At 44.8% G+C, this 21,297-nt stretch overlaps 1 protein-coding gene across 15 annotated transcripts in view; it reads right to left on the reverse strand.

The window, feature by feature from the left end:
- Window positions 1-21,297, reverse strand: part of AGAP1 (ArfGAP with GTPase domain, ankyrin repeat and PH domain 1) — a 373,475-nt gene that overhangs the window by 270,437 nt on the left and 81,741 nt on the right. The window contains exon 2 of one of the 15 annotated variants that reach the window (XM_080600160.1): window positions 19,372-19,514. The exons of the other annotated variants lie outside the window; for them this stretch is intronic. Coding sequence (XP_080456286.1) covers window positions 19,372-19,414 — 43 coding nt within the window. The 5' untranslated portion in view covers window positions 19,415-19,514. The remainder of the gene's footprint in view (window positions 1-19,371; window positions 19,515-21,297) is intronic. 15 annotated transcript variants of the gene reach the window in all.

The raw sequence follows: 21,297 nt of genomic DNA on the forward strand, positions 1-21,297 counted from the left end.
GGAGTCAGGTGTACAAGCTATTTTGGTTCCCCATTAACACGACGTTGTGGAGCAATACTGGGACTTAATGGCCATTCTTGGCAAGATTTAAGTTCTCCATAGCTTAGCACGATGGCAGACTTCCAAAAAGGTCTGTTTCAACGCATTGGACATAAAAGCCCTGCTTAGAATAACCATTGACAAAGAGAAAAAACTTTCCCCTTTAAAACCATTAGCCATCACTAAAGCTAAACAAACATTAGCAAAATTCAGTCTGTCCATTAACTTCACTACCCTGGGCAAGAGGTTTGAATCTCACATCATGCAATTAATACCGATGTGAAAACGCAATGTATTTCACTAACGGCAAATGTGTAAGGGGTACACCTGCAAACACAGCGTTACCAGGAGATGAGAGGATGAAGAACTCAAAAAAGCAGAATAGACAATCACTGCTTGAGTAGAAATACAGCCTAACTGCATTAAAAGCTTAAATTTAATTTCCATAAGAAGACCAAGTTGCTTTTATTTAGTTGTTAGCTGCTGCACGGGCTAGTGAGCATTAGATTTTAAGAGAACAACTAGGGGCTAGGAAACAAACACGGGACCTACTGGTAGGTGACAACGCCAAGCTCTAGCAGCAGGTAACATAAGGTGTGATAACCACATGGCTCCGGGTAGGCTCCTCATGTCCTACGAGGCGCTGAGCGCCCGGCAAGTCTTGTAACAGCTACAGGCAGAGACCCAGCACGAGGGGTGGGAGACTCTTCGGGGGGCACTTAACTCAGGAGTCTCTTAAATCAGATCAAAGGCCACAAAAACCACGACTGTTTTACTAAAACCAATGATGGTTCCCTATGAGGGACTTCCAAGTACTTTATCTGTTAAAACAACAAAAAAATCACCCTGCTGACACAACACACCCCATGGAGGCAAGGGAAGACAAGAAGTCACCTCCTGCAGGTGCTTGGTCCCCTCCGTCAGGTACCACAGCCCCCGACACACAGCTGCCAACACCGAAAATGAGATGCACACAGCTAGCTGGCCAAATTCACACTTCTCTAGCTGACTGCTCATGCTCTGCCAGCACAAAAGCATCCCTATTCTGCCACCCTGATGCCACAGAAATTGCCTATCCGAAGCACATTTGCTCACCCATGTGCCATCTGACCTTCAGCTTATCACAAAAATACAAGAGATATGGTCCCCAAGACTCCAGCTCATCATCGCTCCATTCCAACAGGGAGATGGTGACCTCCTCCCTGACTACCAGTCTTCTGAGATTTCAGGAACACTTAACTTAGGCTTACCTCCTTGGTAAGATCCACAATCATCAATCATAAAAGGCTTCCCTGTGCCCCTGCTCCAGGTTTCAGACTCAACATGTCAGGCCAGAAGCACGTACTCTTCTCAGAAGAGCATCAAAGAGAAAAAAATTCAAAACCCCCTCATCTGCCTGCAACAAGCAGTGTCCTGGTCATGCCTGAAGTCTTCCTGAGAGCTAATGAAACAAGTGGACTGAACCTCACCATAAGGTAACAGCTTCCATTGCAAACCTGAGGTTTTCTTGTAGCAGTGGGTCACTGTCAGCTGTTCCCAACTCAGCCTCCTCCTCTGCTGCTGAAGCTACGTGAGAAAGCTTCAGCTCTCTGCCCTAACTGCATTACACACTAGCTGGCTGTCCCAGTGGAACAGCTGAAGAAGCTATAGACTAAAAGAGTGTTTTTTTTTTGTTTGTTTGTTTTTGTTTTTTTTTTTCCTCTTTAAACTGTCCTGCAAACACAACACTTCCCTAGTACTTCAGTACAGACTAGCAGAGCTCAGGAATTTTTTTTCCCCTAAATAAGACACAGCCAGCAAGGATGCCCCCAACACACCTGCATGTACAACTCAGAACCAAGTCACTGAAGTGAGCTCCACTTACTACCCCAGAACGCAGTAGCGAGACAGCTACACAGCCCACAGAGGGGGCTCATTAGATTTACACCACCCTCCCAATCCTTCTTGTCAATCCTATTAAAAAAAAAAAAAATCCATCTCTTGATGAATACTGTGGGAGAACCCAACCTGCCCTAATGTCACCACGGCACCCTGCAGCCCACCGTCCCCAGTGCCGGTGCAGGAGTCTCTGCCTTGTTCCATACATTGTGCTGTCCCCTGCTCCACTCACCTCGTTTTCTTCACTGAAATATCTCACTCTTGATTAGCAGTTTAAACCAAAGCCTGAGAAGCTCACGGATTTCTTTTTTTTTTGGCCTAATCGAGATGAAAATGTAATGACAAACGTGTCCAAAAGGAGAACTGAGCAAAGAGCTGGCAGGAGTGCTTACAGTGTGACATGAAGACTCACATCTTCCGTGAATCTTGGACAACTTCTTAAGAGTTTCCCTCAGGCTATCCCAAAGTTCCTTTGCTGTCCTTTTAAATGGGGAAAAGCTATTAAAAAAAGCCAAAGGATTTCTCTGGAAACCCTCAGCAAAGGATCTTTTTCTTTTTAAGAACAGGAGCCCTCGAAAACCTGGGAACAAAGGTTCCAACTGCATCACACCCTGACCCACCACCCCGAACATCTGCATGACAGGCAGTATTTAGAGCTATTTCCTACTTTGAAATAAAAACCTGAGACCAAACGGGTACAAAAATATGCATACAAGCTCCCACTTGCCCACACAGATGCAGATGGATGCACACATCGCTCTTTTGGAGCCTTATCAAAGGAGCGCTTTCAGAGCGTATTTCCCCAAAGCTCGTGTGCTAATTCCCTCAACAACGCAGGAGATACGCGACTTCTGGGTTGAGACTCCTGACAGCAATAAAACATGCCTTTTTAAGAATGGGGTAATCTCTCAGCACACTCCCTCTCCAATTCAGCCCCCAGCATTTTAAGTTAAAGCACCACCTCAGCTTCAGCACAGGTTCACAGGATCCCAGGCTGTTGAAGGAGTTAAAAAAAAATCAGCTTTTGATATTGAGCCTCTGCAGCCAGCAGAAGCTATGCAACACCGACGGTCGACACAGCAGCCTCTTCTAACACACTTTTTGGCTTGGAAATTTAAGAGTTGAAGTTGGAAAGTAATTTTGTGAAGTATTTGCTGAACTGCGAGTCCCTCCCTCGCCCAGCCTGCACCCAGGGCTGGCCTGGCCTTGCGGAAGCTGCCCAAGAGCCTGACCTCAGGCTATGTACTCCATGCCCACAGCTGGGCACTGCCTCTTCTTGCTCCGATGGGAAAGGGATGGCTTACAGCCCTCCAAACAACATCTCCCAAAGCAGTTTTGTGCCTCAAGTTTCACAGCTAATACCATCAATACATTTGATTTGCCCTCAAACGTAACGCAGCTCCAACTGAGACCATTTCTCTCAAAGAGCAAGGATGTTTTTCATGAAGAAGAGCTTGCAGCCTAAATAAATGACACTTTACAAGCAAAAATACAGGGAAGGCAAAGTTTTTCAATAGGTAGGGTTCTGGAGCTGACGCACAGCTTTCATTTAAGTAAAAATAAAATCCCACAGATAAAACGAAGGCTTTCCCTTGAGGCAACACTGCCACCAGATAACAGAAGCACACTTCAGAAAAGGCAGAGCAAAGACTATCAGGATTACAAAGAAATTCAAACAAAATGCAAGTTCCTTAACACTCAGTTGTTTTTCCGAGGCAATGCGACACAAAAATACTGGTCCTGGCTGTCCGCTCTTAGAGACAGGGCAATGGCCACCACAGCAAGAAGCTGAAAGGAATATAAAAGCACACAGAAATAAAAAATGAAAGCACCGCTGTAGTAAGGCCAGTCCCTACTGTTCCCTCAGTAACACTGGGAAAGTCAATCACCGCTTCCAAACAAGGGATATCTTAGCGGCATTCTATTTTTTGGAAGCCTTATTAGTCCCAAGCTAGGGCTCCAGGTTGTGATGAGGCCTCAGGTTACATTGATGGCCTGTGCTGAAAACATACCATTTTGGGGGGGGGGGGGGGGGGCAACACAGTATTTCTGTACGTACCAAAGCTTCAGAGGATGCAGCTAAACAAGTAATCAGTACAATTCAACTCCAAGAAGAAAAAGAAGCCACTGGAAATGTTTGGTAAGTGTCTTATTCTGCTTGGTCTCACGGGCAAGCAGGTCTGTGTCAAAGGTTAGCTCTGTTCCCTGCTGTCTCCTGTTTCAAGGGAAGGACAGAGGCAGCACCGGAAAGATTATGTTAAAACGTAACAGAGTGAAAACCTGGCAATAAGATTTTGAGCTGCAAAAAGCCGTGCTCAGGGCATCAAGGCAGTGACATGCTTTTCACAAACTGCTGAGTATCAGCATTGAAAATACTGAACTAAACCCATGTCTGAGCAAAGATGCCCAAAATACCCAAAAGGAGGAAATTGTCATCTGTTGCCTTTTTTGACTATGACACAAGCAGGAATTAACTTTCAGATCTGAGTATTAATGAGAGACTTTCGTACGAGGGATGACAAAAGCTGAAGGGGGACGGATTAAAGTACACAAAAGAATCAACGTCAAAATATAAACTAAGAAAAGATGAAGTGCGAGAAACATGAAGTGGATTCTAAATGAGTATAGAAAAAGATTTTATTTGGCAAGCCAGAAAGAAGAAAGTCACCTGAGATACAAAACACGACTGAGACACATTGCTTGGCAGGCTGAAAATAGTTTTAGCTTTTCCAATAGGTAAGAAGCAAACACAAAGCAAAAAAGGAACCGGGGAAAATTGGTGACTGCTTGGCAGAAGAGAAAATAAATTTTTACAGGTAAAACAAGAACAATTCTTGCAAAGAACAGATGAGGTGGTATCACACACCTTGGCTTCCTCTTCTTATCAAAGAAGCCCTTGACGTATTTTATCCCTCAGCTAACAGCAGTGCATCTCTAAGTGCTGAAACTCACAAGGTCCTACAGGGCCTCTCAGCTCAGTTATCTTCGGGTAACAAAACAAAAGTAAGGAACATTATAGGGCTGCTTCTGGATCTGGCCCCCCAGGATGCCCCCTAGCTCCTGTATGGGAAGCGCTCATCAAGAGCGACTCCCTCTTCCCCTCCTCTCCCTGCACAGTTCTGCTTCTCTTGCTAGGTTCTTGCAGGGACCCAACTTACTGCTGTTCTAATGCAGTATTTGTTCCCCGTACTGACTTCCAGATGCAAGGACGACAATAACCCCACAAAGCCCCCAGCTGTGGGCACGCTGTTCTCCTACCATGGAGGCACGGCAGCTTGCTCTGATTTCTGGTCTGCTTTGAGCTATCCTGGGCACTTCATTCATGTTTTCCACAAATGCAAACACGCAGAGCCTTTGATACATTATTTAGGACTGCTCTCTTCCCATACAACCCTTTGCACCCAGCCACATTTCATTTTAACCTGCCAGTTCATCAACCACCAACCAGCACAGGATTTTTCCACAACTCTGCACAATGAGCTCCTGAGTGTCACTGCCTTGAAGGAACAGGCAATTGTCACCCTACTGCATCTCCTTACTATTACCGTAACCAGAAGAGGTCGTAGAATGGATTCCTCTAAGACTTTCTGCTGATTTTTTTCCAAAGGGAAAAATAAGATATTTATTTCTATAGGTGATCTCCTACTTAATTAGTTTTATACACAAGAGAAGCCTCCCTTTTAACTGAGGGTAGCTTAGCTCAAGTCCCTAGCAAGAGTAAAGCTTTCGGCCCTCAAGTAAAAAACACTGAGCACATGTCCCTTGTCCTCCTCTAAAGAGCTCCTGTAACTTTGTGAGCCGTGACTTCCAGTACATCACGTACACCTCAGAGCCACCTCCGGCAGGCGGAGGCCTGTGCACTGCATGATGAAGGCCCACCAAGGCCGGCTCTGCCCCAGCCACCACGGAGCTGAGCCTTCAGCCTGTGAGCCACACTGTGCCCCACGCCTGCTACCGCTGCGCTCTTCTCTCCCAAGGAACCCGCAAGGAAGCGGCGCTAGACAAGACTGCGAGACAAGCAGTGGTGCAATCGAGGATGTCGACTCTTCTGCAGGGCACCAAGGGCAGCCCGCACCGTCTGGTGAAACCCCAGCACCCTGATACAGCAAATTTCTGCGCCCAAGTTCAGTTAATTTCACATTGACTCGTGTCCCAACCCCCCTGCTTATCGACCCAGGTCTGTGCTCTAGCATCGCAGCGTTCAGCCCTGCTTTCAGTTCTTTCACTTGTGGCTACAGAAAATGGGTCCAGCATGTTTGCACAGAAGTACATCTAGAAAAACATTTCTCCTCTCCACAAGGGAAATTATGACTTGTTTATGCAACACATTTCTAAAAACATTTTTTAGAACTCAAGTCATGTCTCAGAGATTGCTATGCTGGTTGTCAAAACAGAGCATTTTTTTCCCTGACGCCACCATATGTAAGACTAAGTCCACTTTCCCTAACTTGATATCACCCATGCAAGATTTGGAGATGATTAGTGGAAAATATACAAATGAGACACTGTTCTCCAGAGAGCAGCACAGCAGGAACAATCTTATGTTTTTATATTTATTAGCCTGATGCACATCTAACTTGTTTAAACAAGGCTTTTGTCAAACGTCAAAAAAATGTTAATGCAATCCAAGGCATGCTCTCAAAGGGAATTAATGCTGAACTGGAACCAATACGAAAGCCTTAGTTTCAGCCCCAAGGAAGCAGTGAAAAGGGGCCCCTTTTTCAATTGCAAATAGATCCGCTAAGATGGAAAGGTTTATTTCCTAATAGCTGGGACAGAGAACCCAAAGCACGAAACTGGGGCGGGGGCAGGTATTTAAAACACCCCGTTTTTGCCAGGTCAGAAGACATTGTCCCCCCCAGTGCTCACGGGACAAGTACCTCGATGCCCTTCTCTCATCTCTTCCCAGCATCTGGAACCAGCCTCAGACGGGCACCCAACTCTGGTGCTCCTTCAAATGCCTCATTAGCTTTTGTTGTTTTCTTCCTGTAATAAAGAAAATGCCCACCTACTCGATTTTGTTATTGCTTTGCCTAAGAGACAGTTCACCCATCAGGACACTGAAACAGCATAAAACCAGCAAAGCATCAAAAAAAACCTGCGCATCTTAGTACAAGGTACAGCTGAGCAGGAGAAATGTCCTGAAACAGGCAGAAAGCAACCATGCAAGAGGTCTGAGGGCTACCATTACCTTTTGCCTTAGAAGTACTTACAGCAAAGGTTAAAAGAGTTAGCACACAGCTAAATGGTCCTTTAGAAGAGCAGCTTCCTTTACCAGTTTCCTCTTTAAAATGCACCGGTTACGGCAGAGCACTTCAGAAAACAGACCTATGCATATAGGAAATTCTTATTGTGGAAACTCAGAACATTTCTCAGATGAGCTTTTGACTCGGTGACTAACTACAGCAGAAAGCCTCTTTAAACTCCCATTCCCATATAAAACCACAAGTTTGTGGGGAAAAAAAGGAAAGAAAACCTGTTGCCCAAATCCCTGGAGCTGCAACCAACAGCTATTGCTCCACCTTCTCCTTGCAGCCAACCTGTCCCCCATCTACCCTTGCAGTGTTCAGAAGCCTGGAGCAGAAGCAAGAGAATGTGTCAAAAGTGATGCCGTGAACCTGCGAAGGGATGGAAACGAGCACTCACCACGCTGCCCATCAGCACTGTGCGCACCAGCTCTGCTCCAAGCCCAGCACCACTCACTGTGTGAAAAATTACTGCAGCAGTGTGAATCACTGGGATCTAAATTCACACAGAACCAGAGGCTTCTGAGGCTACTGTGGCTTTTTATTGGAATCAAAATAAATAAATAAATAAAATCCAGGCTATGAACAATATTAACTCACTAATATTTTTCTACTTGAGATTTACAAAGCTGAATTGTAGCCCAAAACTGGCAATATTTTCTTTTGAAATACACTCAACCAGGAATGAAACTGTTCCCTAGTCTTCACAAAGTCTTCCCCTCTGGCTATATTCTCATCCGTGTTTCCTGGGTGATGCCAAGAAACTCGAGTGTGCTTCCTGAGCTTCAGCAGGCCCCACCACCTCGGGCACACACCTCAGGCTCCAAGTGTTGCAGAAACCTACACAGAGTTTGAATTCGCAAACAACTGAGCTTCACCCGAGAGACCTGCACCTTACTTACAGACCGGCTCTGATGCTTTTAGCAGCCACTGATCTGCAACACAAGTGCTACCCACTGAAAGGACAGCTCGGAAAAAGAAGCCACTTTTCTCCGATTCTTCCTGCTACACCTTCATGCTGCTGTTCTGGGCTGACCTACAACATCCTGGAGAAAGCCACATTGAAAATTAATCCCTTTCTACAGTGCTGCTTCCAACACGTCACAAGTTGCTGTCTCTTCATATTCTGCTCCCTATTAACACCACAGCCTCCTCTTGCCTTTCAATGAGCTGAGAAAAGAAAGCTGGAGGCCAATTTTCCCAAAATGCCTTTTATTCTTTCCCAACAATGTTCTTACTTACTAAGGTGAACTCAAGCACATTAACAACCTAAATTCACTACGAGAAGTGTCTGGAAGAACCCCAAACCCAAAACCATAGGAAGATCTCTGGTACGCTTCAGTGCTAGCAAGCAGGGTGTTGGCCTCTACTGTAGCACCACCACCAGTGCAGGCTCTTAATAACCCCAAACAGCCTTAAAGCCATAAAATAAAACAACTGTAGCCACACCAATGGCTACAGCCTGTGAGTCATAACAAAATGACCAAAAACCAGAGCAGCGCTTGCACAGAGCCAGGGCCTGCTCTGCTCCTCGTGCCGCCCCCACAGCGAGGGGCTGGGGGTGCACAGGGGGCTGGGAGGGGACGCAGCCAGGACAGCTGGCCCAGGCTGCCCCAGCCAAGCACAGGACCACACCAGCTCCTGTGAAGAACATTAACTCCATCCCAGCCCAAAGCAGGACGCTGCAGTGCTACTTCACACACGGTAGCTTCAAGAAATAGTGCTGTTATTGAAAATTCAAATTCATGGTGAAAAAATGCTAATTCCTCCATTTTTTTCCCCCTTTTAAGGGCCTCCCCTCCAATTGTGCACAACAGGATTGCAATATGAAAATGCTCTGGCATCACCTCAGTCCTCATCCCCTGTGCTTACAGGAGCACTGCAGCCAGCACTAGGAGAAGGCAACCCAAGGACAACCCAACCAACCCGATTTCAAGCATTTTGACACTCCTGTTCTCAGGGATGGCAGTAATGAGACCAGGTTTGACACGTTTACCTGAACAATGATTTAACTGCAAAAAATCAGCGCACCCATGTTGGACAATTTCAGTTCAACCTTCCGTGGTGCCATGAATGCATAACTTCTACAAAGAAAGGGAAACAAGAAACCATCCTTTTGATAGCGCAAAGACAACAAATGTGGTTATCGCATCAAGTCAGCTACTGTTGCGGATCAAATTTTTTTGGCTTCTCCTCCCTCTTAAAAAGGATTTATTTTTTCCCAGGCAAGGACAGGCAACAGGACAGCCACAGTGCACACTGCAGCTGCTGCTAACAGCTGCACTAGGTCTTTTTTTTTTTAATTTTTTTAATTTTATTTTTGAACTACAGTGCATAGGAGTTCACAACCCAAATTGAAAACAAAGTAAACCCAAAAATAAACCAAACTGTCTTACTAATTAAAGGGATTCGTTCCTTCAGGAAGGCTGACATAAACCACTGCTGTGGGGTTTAGAAAATATTTTTAGCACTCCGTCTCTCCAACATTTTCACAGAGACCATATGAGCAAGCCAAAGCCCGACCATCCATGTAACCTCACGAAAAACTCTAGGAAGTGGCTTTTCATATGAGTTTATTTGAAATGTCACAGGACAGTTGCATAACACACTAAATCTCAAAAACACAGAATTTGTTTTTTCTCCGGAACCAAGGTTTTTAATCCTTATACAGCAGCCAGCAAATGTTCAGTCACCTTCAGCTGCGTCGCCCTTTGCTGGCGAGTCACTCTCCCTGGGTCAGGCACTGACGAGCAGCTTAACGAGCACCAGTGGATATTAGCAATAACCTATACAGGGATTCTGCCTAATAATTTTTCAGCTGGAGATTTAATACTCTGATAATAAGCACGAACCTCAATGTCTGCCATGCAACAGTAGCGGGATGCATCTGAAATGCAAATGACGTGAAGTCTGGCTCTGTCCCAGAGCGGTGTGTGTACAACATACTGCTTACTGCACACAGCGCATGGCAGGGGTAGTATCACTTCTAGCTGAAACATTCGAGCAGCACCCAGCTCAAACTGTAACGAATATACCTATTTTAGTCCAAGAAATCTGACAAGGTACTAAAAATACACACTTAGTTGTCATTGCTGAACTTTCCATTTGCTGCATAAAAGTGAGTTTTTGCCACACTGCAGGCTACAATACCAATTAGTGATATTCTTCGTCGGATAACAAAAGCCTAATTCTGACAGCAAAAGGAGGAGAAGGGTCTTGGAGTGGCAGGGAAAGCAGGTATTTCCAGGGGAACCTTGCTCTAGGAAATCGTGTTCATGATGTTACGGAGCAGGAAAAGTTCATCCCACCAGCAGACGTTACCTGCAGAAGCACTGCCTGGAACCCGACCTACTCAGCAAGGCTCCAAGTCACTGCCACCACCAGGAACAGGACCAACACAGCTCAAAGAAGCCGTGCCAGGCTGCTTTATAGAGCATTTTCCTGCCACTGGGCTAAATACACAACTCCATGCTGACCTGGGATATTTTGAGTACAAAGAACACAAACCCACTTTTGCAGGAAGAAAATCTGATCTGAAAGATAAAAAAACCTTTACAGTAAAACCAAACAGGAAAGAGAATTTACATATTCGCACAATATAATTACCTTCCAAGAAGCTTCAAGTGACAGAAAAAGCTGACTGAACCCGGCTGCTCTACTTCTACCATTATAGAAACAAAGAGAGATGATCCTAAATTGCCTAAGACACTATTTTTTCCTACATTCATGCAGAAGTTGAACCAACAGAAAGCAATTTCAGCCAGAGTAAGCAATCTTAAGTACACAAAAGCCGAGCTTTCAAAAGGCCAGATATCAACCAAGTACAAATATCGTGCTTTATTAAGGACTTCACTGGTGCCAGAATAGTTCTGCTTTAATTTGTGCTTTTAATAGGTACCTTTCGAAACTGTTTTGAAGATTTCTACTGTTGTCCACTGTTACACATAAACATACTCAACTACAAAGTCCTTCATGCAGCCTGGGGGGGATGAAAAACCAAAAAGCAGCCAAATTTCAAATCTAGGCCACAAATGACACCGAAGGACAAGCCTAACAACTGCCTCGGCCAGCAAGGCAGCCAGCAGGGTTGTATACTGCAACTGCAGCCCCATGGGTTGGCTTTTCTAACAAGTCTCAGCTTGACACTTGGTCCCAAGTGATTCCTGTAAGGTTGTTCAAACCATATCCTACTTCTGTCTCCTCCAGAGCTCATGCCACCTAACCCCAAGACTTACAACTTGGCACAGAGCTGTATGTCAGGGCAATCAAGGCTGGACAATCAGTCTGCCTCTCACCGCTTTTTATTCTGTTTAGAGAGCTCTGCAGCTAGCTTCAAGTCTTCAAATCAACCAGACGTGGTTATTGACCGTACACGCAGGAAAAAAAAAAAGGGCAGGCCTTTGTCTCCAGTTATAATCCCAGAAGTGAGATATTCTCACTACCAAAATCTCTCCACTCTTCACAATTGCAAAGTTATTTCATGTTTATGGGTGAATAAAATATTTCACATCCTAAAGAGCAACAAGAGCCAGCCAAGAAAACACAAGTCATTTTACAGAAAGTGGTCTGGGGTAAGGGATGCACAAAATTTTAAGTACAAGCCTCCAGAAGGCAGAGGCAATGCAGTCAGCTGGCTCCAATTAACACTTCACCTTTATCACTCGCTGAAGTATTTCCTTATGGGCTGAGAACCACCCCTCATTCATGTCTCTGCTGACTCACAGGAGTAGCAATCAGAATTTAAAGGGTGGTGTTCTTTCATATAGGTAAATTGCCACAAATCCACTGAGAGCAAGGCCACATTTGACAAGACGTATCTGGTTCTAAGCCAGAATATCCACTACAGAAAAAAAAAAAATCAGGATGAATAGTTCTAGGAGCTTGTACTTACGTTACAGCAGCATTCTTCCAGGTAGTAGAATGTGCTACAAAACCAGCAAAAATAAAATGACTGAGATAATCCATACTGTCCACCTCGCCTTCCTCTCACTCAGCTCACATGGCATAATTTGCTGAGTTTATCTGCTTTGGTGCCAGCCTTTAGTGCAAACGTGTTAATATTTACGTGTTGTTAGGAACTGCTACAGAACGCTGTCGTGGGCTCAAGCCAAGTCACTAAGGCTACAGATTGTGAGGAAACCTAATGGAAGAAGTCTATCAAATAATGCTGCCCTTTCCTTAAATGTCAGCTGGAGCCAATGGATATAAAGCTAAATAAATTGACACTGTGTGAATAAGCTGATATACATAAAGATAAATGAGTCAAGAAAAAGGTGAAAAGGCACGTAGCATTTCATGCTGGATCACCTTGCTAGGTGGCCAGCCAGAATTAAGCACTGAACAGCAGCCTGCTGCTTTTAGCCAAGAGCTGGGTATGGGGTGCGTGCAGACCCGAAGCCTTGCTTTCCGCTCCAGCCAGACCATGCTACCCTGCCCAGCGCTCGCTTCCCCGCCGCCATGCACAGCCGGGCTGGGCACATGCCTCCAGCACTGCCAACCCTGCCTGCGTGCCGGCCAGATGCTTTGTTCTGCGGCTTCTCATCAGATAATTTTAATTAAACCTTCATCATTACAGATGACATATGTTCACCATTCCCGTTCTATCCCACACACTATCTATACACACCAATAATTGCTTGCATTCCGGTTTCTAAATAGCTGCAGTGTGTACACAATCACAGGCACGTTTGTCACCTATAGCAATTTAAAATGATTATGAGTATTGGAAACTACTTTAGCTGAAGCTAAATTGGAAAAAAAAACTTGAACACTGTTGCCTACTGAATGTCTCTATGCATCATAATGCACAAGAACAAAATTATCTAGCAGATTAACAATACACAACCAGCACTGCAGTAGAAATTTGCATCAGTTGAAAAAATCGTATCATCCAGGCTGCCTCTTACACGAGAGGGGTTTATGCGTGTGTGTGTGGAGGGGGGTTGTTTGCTTTTGAAAAACCTTGTGCACTGCCTGCAGAAAATAAAATGGCAAAATTAACCCTGCCCATCTGACAAACGTGTCATGGGGAGTGTCTCATGGGATGATTATAAAACCACGTTAACAGACATGTCACGGCACATGTGACTACTGGACTCATTTACCCAAACCACTTTTAAATAACTCAAATAGCTTCACCGTTCACCCTATAACAAAAACGAGCAAGCAGCCACACAGGGCTCTCTAAACAAAGAGCTGAAGACATTTCTGTCCAGGCAAGTCTCTATCAAGGAAAGGTTTGAGATAAATGCAGTGAATACGATCACGCTAAGGGTTTTAGGCTGAAAGTTACGTCTCTCCATTACCTATCTACTTGTGACCACATCTAACATCTCCGGAACTGAAATTATCTCCTCCATAAGTACTTCAGCATTGCACCTTAAATTATCTATTACTTGCTTGTCCACAAAGTTCTGATCTACTATTCGAGCAATGCCCAGCCTCACTATCTACATGGTTTGTTTTGCAATGCCTGCCCCTCCATCCTTCCCAAGTATTTGTATTTATCAACCACTGTGCTAAATCAAACCAGCAGCAAAGCTTATTTCTTTGCAACAACTTATTAGAAGACTTATCTCGACTAATCTCAGCATGTTAGTAGTCAATAAATCTGTAAACACAAGTCACTCTACTTCCCTGTTGTCTTTCAGACTTGATAATCACCTGCTGCCCTTACCCCCAAACCTGCTGAACTGAGGAATGCAAGCTGAAGTTCTCTTTCTTTTCGTTAAAACACACACACACCAGCTTGAACTTGAACTAAAAGCTGCTGTCAAGGGGAGAAGAAAATGCCATTACTACTGGTAGATTTCTTGCATCAACAGATGATGCTTTCAAAATTTACTTGTCTCTTCAAAGTATAAAATACTGCCGAAGTCTCAATACTCATGAGGCCAAGCGAAATCTGGTTGGATAACATCCCAAACTAAGTGGAAACCAACAAATGTAGAAAGACCCGACCTGCTGCTCATCGAGCAGACAGCTATCTTCCCGTGCACCTAGGGGAGGCTCCAACAAACATCTCTCTAGATGGACGGGCAACTGGGCAGCTGCAGCCCAGCAGCCGTAAACACAACTAAAGCCGGGGGCATTTTCACCTAGAGGAAAAAGAAAAAGCAAACTTAAGCACGTTGGAAGGTGATTTGCATGGATAGCTCAAAAGTCCACAGTCACACACGCTGTTTTTCATATTAAATTGAAAAGCCACTCAAACCTTTGTTGATCTTTTTTTTCCTGCTAAACAGAACCTTTGAAATTCGTGACCATAGTTCTGTTGGGAAACATGTTTTAGAAAATGGAAAGCCAACATCACCCGTTTCAAAACTGGAAAAAAAAATGGGAAAGCTTAGTCAAGATTAAGAACGTCAAGCTTTTAGGTGTAAGTAATTGAACCTTGGTATATTACCCTGGTATGCAATACAGACATACAGTGAGTGTTATTTTTAATTATTTTGAAGTTAACAGGAAGAAATTTGCCAGTTAGTTCCACAGAAAGTCGGTTATGAAAATATTTACCACTAGTACTGACAAATCACTAAGCCTAAACATGCCGTAACTGCCATAAAAATGTGAATACTCTCACAAAAAGAAAAAAAAACACAGACTCAAACTACGTTAAAGGAGAGGGCTTTTTTTTGTTTTGTTTTTAATCAAAAAACAATACATAAACCCAAACTACTCCAAACCACAAAAATCCCCCACCTTCCCCTAAGCATAGATTTAATTGTAAAGGAGAAATACGATGCCATTCTTTCAAGACTCCTTCAGCACAGGATGTTTTCCCCTTGCAGTAACTTGAAGGTTGTGGAAGTTCTTGAAATAATTCAAAACCTACTGAGAAGAAGTTATTTATAACATGCCCAGGGACAAAAGCTACAAGCAGCACAGGAGCATACTGAAAACTAGACTTAGGCTTCATTTTTCAAGTACTCTGTCCTAATAGCAGCACCAAAACGTGCTGAACACATCTGCACAACTCTGGTCAGATGCTTCAAGATCTCAACGAAAACACCTCGTTTGGCCTGCCAGCCTCCGGTAGGTTCAATGTAATGCAGCTGCTGCAATTCTCCAAGAATAGCCAATACTAAAATCACCTCTTGCTTTCTAAAATCACCTCCTGCTTTATATAAAATTCAACAGCCACCCGAGTTTCTAGCTCAAAAAAATGGTATGGAAATTAAATGACACTCCTGCACTCCTGAAGCTTCTTACCTGACCAGGAACCCAAAGACTCCAAAAGCTACACTGTAGTTCAACCTGGATTTACATGAGCTGTCTCAGCTTCAGGTGCTGGCTATACATTGTGCCCCAGAGACATGCCCCAGGAGCACTCCCAGCATCTCTGGCTGAAGCCCTCGAAAAGAAGAAAAAACACAAACCGCCACCACTATACCCACAACCACCTTGAGGGTTGAGGTTTTAAGCTCAAGTCATCTGCTGGAAAAAGAAAAACAAGACTTCATAAGTTTTTTTAAAAAGTTCCGAAAAGACTGCTTATTTCAATACCTTTGAACTTCCCGCTGGTTTTATTGGTTCCACAATTACAGTTTCCTAGTCTTAGCCCGTCGGGTTTGTATTCCACTAAAGCAAATGTGACGAAAAAACAAAGGTGGTAAGACTGACTTAAAGGGATTTTATGCTCTGGAGTTTAACACAAGTGTTTTTGTAACTCCAAGCTTCCTTAGCACAGAAAGCTCCAAAGTACAGCGAAAGAGAGCACAGGAGTGAAGAGAAACAGGATGTACCTTCTGACCCCAAAACCCATCAGGAGCTCACTAGCCTAGACACATACGTAAGATTATTTGATGTGCACAGGAGCTTGCTTGAAATAAAGACATTGCAACCAGACTAGGATTGTGTATGTATTTACGTATTAGATATGAGAGGGGTCCTCTGGATGCCAGTCCCCAGCATGCCCGCTGCAGCACAACAAGGGCAGCGAGCTTAGCAAGGTCCTACAACCAGCCAGCCATTTTGTAAGGAAAAACACACCACTACTGAACGAGCTCATCATACCCATGGGAGCAGCGGCAGGCTGAAAAAAGAATACGTTGAGTCTTGGTCTGACCAAGTCTAAAGACAAGCCACTGCATGGTGACAAATGTACGCGCTTGCTTCACACCAGTGTGTTGAGAGCCACGCAGCCGAGCACAGGAGCAGGAACCCTAACCACAACCTGCCCAGCTCGGGAGGTAGAAGGGAAACTGAACCACACAGCTGGGTTCACCGGAGAGCAAAGACAGTAAGCCCAGCTGTAGATTCTACAGTTAACGGCAATGGCACTCAACTCATGTGGAATTCACTTTCTGGAATATTTACTAAAAGTCAAAATATTCAGGAAAAGCTGTGACACCGGTGGAAGTCAGCTGAAAAACCAACCACAAGCAGTAAGATCAAGAAAACTGCCTATCGTAATTCACTGCTCTGTTAGGTATCTCTGGTCTAAAAAAATGTAATAAAACCTGTTTTTTCAGAGACACCGTCAATCTTATCTTATTACATGTGAAATATCTAGGACAAATCCACTCAAATGCCAGTACTACCATCAGTATTCCTTTCAAAACAGTAGCACGGTGCCAGTTTTCTGAGCACGTACCTTTCCAGAACAAACAACAATGGGAAAATATTTCAGGACAGAAACATTTTCACATCTGAAACAGAACTCCCCTCACGCCTTTTCCCCCCCAAATACTACATGCAATCACAAGTAAAGCTAAAAAAAGTGACTAAACAAGTCAGCAAAGGGTACATTGAGAACAGTTGTCTACTCACTCTGGAAAGGCCAAAATATTGCAAATTATCCTTTGAAGAACTGGGACTACCAGGAGGAACGCTGCCCATTTGGATGTTACAGGCTTGCAAAGCAAAGGAACCACCTTGAAAACATTTCAGAAGATACAAGCTCCCACCAACCATTCTGTTTGTCACTTGAAGCTCCTTGAGCTCACATCCAACATTCAAGGCTTCTTAGTCAAGTATTTATTAAAGGCAATTCTGCCAATGCCCAGAATATACAGGACTTCATTTCTGTTCACTCGAACAGGCAGGATTCTGCAAGGAACCCTTCCACCAGCCTCCCCTAGGGAGGGATCCTGTTGCCAGAGCTCTCTGTCATGCTGGTACAAGGTGATGGGTAAGGGGCAGCACATGCAAACAGGAAGGCCAGCAATATCCCTGATGAGCACAGTGACATTCGCGGCATTATGCAATAAACTCAGATCAGGTCCAAAAAGAAATGAATGTTTTATTTCAGCTACACACATTTTACTACAGCTGCACAAGAAGCAGAGCATTTGGGGACAGGATACGTACTGACTTGGAAGGAAACTAAAACCAAAGGAAGCTTGTTTTATATCTTATGCTCATGGAGACAGGACTGCGTACACTTTGGTAAGTCAGCAGTACGCAGTAACCTGCTCCATAACCCAGTACTAAAGCTGAGCCCTCAGCTTGGAACTACTTTCACGTGAAAATATGTATTTCGCCTTGCTCATACTTTATCCATACTATTCATGGGCAACGTTAAGTCCATTAAAGCTAATGTTTCAACCTGGGGCCCTAAAAATGCAGACCAGCATGCCTGCTTGAAACACATCACATTTCTTCTTTATTTGGGGATGGGAAGGGATTTGTTATCAGTCAATTCCTTACATACTTGGCAAGGGTAGAGGTTAAGGCAAGCTGTGATATATGCACTCTGTAAGTACAGAGAAGAGGATCCTAATCCCAACACCTTTTCTTAGAGGGGAGAGGGGATGCAAGGTTACTGCAGAAAACCTCGACGCGTGTTGCCTATACCTCTGAGAGAATTGCTGGGAGCTACTCAAAGAACAATTTCCTTTGGTGTGCTCATTCCTTTTCTACTCCAGCTGAATAAAAGGAACCCTAGGTGAAGGCCCACAATGTGCCCGCAAGCACATTAAAGACCTACAGAAATTTTATAACTATAATTAAGTTTGAACGACAAAGTATACTCGCATTAAATACTAACACATGACTGAAAGCACATAATCCACAAGCACAACAGAACCTCTGTTTTGATGGGGAAAAGCATTTATGCATAGGAGGGAGTTAACATAGCATCACTTAACAATTACCTGGAGGAAAACTATAATTAACAAAGCAACTAAACCCCTCTTCGTTCTGGAGTCCCTTATTTTCAAGCCAGGTTTCTGCTCCCCTACCAAACCAACCCCAGGAAAGCCGCCCTTCCCAGATGCTCGCGTGTATCGCTGAAGCTCTCGGGGCAGTAACGATCAATTTTGTGTGGAGACAGATGTGGGAAGGCAGTTTCATCACCTGCTTGCTGCCACAGACGAGGATGAACAGCCAACAGGAATTTAGGGAACTGGGCTGGGAATGCATGTCTGTAGCAAGGGAGTAGAAGAAAAGGGCTAATGAAAACAACCCATAGGCTTTACAATCTCCAGTTAAAAATCAGCAGCAGCTCCTGATTCCTTGCAGACCTCCTGCCTTGATATAAAAATTAAAGGGACAACAGGGTCCCTCCAAACTAAGTCTTCGCAGACTGGTTGGGATGAAGAGGGACCCCCGGGCCCACCCGCCCCAGCCCCGCTCCAGCAGCGACACCCCGAGCAGGCTGCCCAGCCCCATGTCCCGGTGCCTCCTGAAGCTCCCCAAGGAGAAGACCCCACAGATATTAACGCTTCCTAATACCTGACTGCACCCTGCATCCAGAACAATTTCAGAAAAATTCAGATTAAAATTGCCCCATAGACACTTTGGTAAAATCCCCCCTAAAGGAAGTTTCTCTCCCTTGAGCAAAGCACCCAGTGCAGGCAATCCTGGTGGCTGGCTGCTCTGGCCGAGTCTGTGTTATGGAAGACTCTGGAAAAATCATGAATGGTATTGAGAGTCCTACTCATCTACCCCGCAGGACCTAGTGCCAGAAGCCACGGTTTGAATGATGGGCACTTCTGAAAGATGCAAGTACAGCTGAGCGACAAACAGATCTGTACTTTAATCCTCACTGTCCCTGAAGATAAGACAATTCGTTTCTGCTAGCAAGCTGCAGGAATGGATAGGGCATTTGGGATTATAAATCATTGTTCCAGAGAACTAATAAAAAAATCTCCATTTTAATTTAGGCTCGGTTATAGTCCAGGATCCTCAAAATCCTTTCGAGAAAGTGCGCTAGCTGGGAAGCCACAGCAGGCTCTGGCTCTCCTCTGCACCCTGCACTGCTGACCTTTGAGCACGGGGCTGCCTCGCAGCAGGAATTCCACGCGCATTCCTGGAGAATCCAGCCCGCGGGAATCAAACGGTGCCGTGCCAGCCGCACACCACACCTGGTTAGCTTCAGCCTTTGTTCCTCCACTGCTCAGTTCATCTCTGTTTGGAAATAGTTTAAGATAGAGAAGAAATTCAGCAGCACGCGACATTTAACCACTAGTGGTAATTCAGAGCTGAGAGGATTAACAGAGCACAACTTGGGATGCTCTTCAAAATGATTTTTAGCAAGTGTTCTTTCATTGTATCAACGTTGTTTGCTGGAGGAAGATGGCAGAGCCACAAGCCTTAAGATGCCTGCAGTGCCCTGTGATAAGCCCCTACTTACCAGAAAGCCTCCTCCTTGCTTCAGGTTAAAAATAGGCAAATACGAAGGGCTGGAGGTTAGCAGGTAATTCGCTCACACACGGAAATCAGAAGGCACACACAGATGTCTGCTGCTGCAGAGCTCCCACAGACCCGAAAGGCAGGGCAGCCGCACCAGTTGGCGGGCTCAACCACCGAGCCTGAGCATAAAGCAAACCACCAACACGATTTTGCTTCTGTGCTTCCCACCCATTATGCTCACAACAGCACGAGATAAGAAGGGAAAAGAAAAAGCGAAGGATTCCTGCAACCAAGCTTTCAGTGCAACTCAGCGTGACTGCGGAATTACCACCCCTACACCAGCACAGCAAGAACCAAGCCTGCTCGCACGTCTTTGTACACCGCCAAGGCTCCAAACACAGATCCCACTTATCTGATCTCAGCCTACTTTTTTTGGTAGTGTATCATTCGCAAATTTGGGGCCTGCAATCAGATTCGTAACAACTTTACCTTGAGTCACCCAGGAAGCTTCACAGATATCTGAACTGGAAATCAAGAATTCCCTCCGAGAGCTTCGTGCCCTCTGCCAGAGGGCCCCATCCCCACCTCACCCAGAGCCTGAAGTTTGTTCCTATGAGCTTCACTCCTCGTTCACAGCAACATTATGAGCTCAAATACCATCAGCTGCAGCAAGCACTGGTATTTCCTTACTTGAAAATATCTAGGGATTTCTGAGACATGAGATATGCTCAGACACTTTTAAGACTAAAAGTGAGTAATAAAGGCGATTTGAAGTGGAGCTGCTTGCCTTTAATGGCATTCAGCTAACACCCGTTCACCCCATGTCTTGAGAAGAACTGCAGGCCACCAGCAGGATGAGCTGCCCCAGAGCCCTGCTCAGGGCATACAACAAGGGGCAGGCCCCCAAAAAGAGCACTCACTGTCCTTTATGAGAAGCAGTTCACATGTTGCATGGTTTTCTTTCAGTAAGATAAAACACAGCACCAGCACAGAAAGCTAACCACTTCGCCCACGCCCAAGCACAACTTTCTCACCAGGTCTCAAATACAACAAGGTATTACTGATGGCTTCTGAGACACGGGTGTGAACAGATGCCTGCCACCGATCAGTCTTAACCCAGACCAAAAGCTTTGCGATGACACCATGAGTTGGAACAGCCCATGCGCTTCTGTACAGTTTAACCACCATTTTCTTATACCTTTTTTTAGAGGAAATCCTTCAGCTTCATCTTCTTCCTCTGACACTTGGCAAACACTGTTAAGAGGTGCAACTACACGTGGAAACAAAAACTTCTCCAGCGCTGTGCCTCTGGTATTACCTCTGGATTATCAGAAGCCTGTCCAATACAAGGCTGTAAATCAAGGGAACTTCACTGCCAGCAGGAGAAAGCCACAATACGTGTTCTCCTGGGGACAGCAGCTAGCCTCTCTTCATTAAAGCAAACCATCACTGATACATTTAACAAGGACATTTTGGGTACTAGGAACTGGCAGCCAGCATGGGAGGCGTACTGAAGACAACAAACCGAGCACCCTTTATAATCAAAAAAAGGATTATT

The sequence above is a fragment of the Anser brachyrhynchus genome (genome assembly GCF_964034855.1).
Source record: "Anser brachyrhynchus genome assembly, chromosome: 7".
Classification (NCBI taxonomy): domain Eukaryota; kingdom Metazoa; phylum Chordata; class Aves; order Anseriformes; family Anatidae; genus Anser; species Anser brachyrhynchus.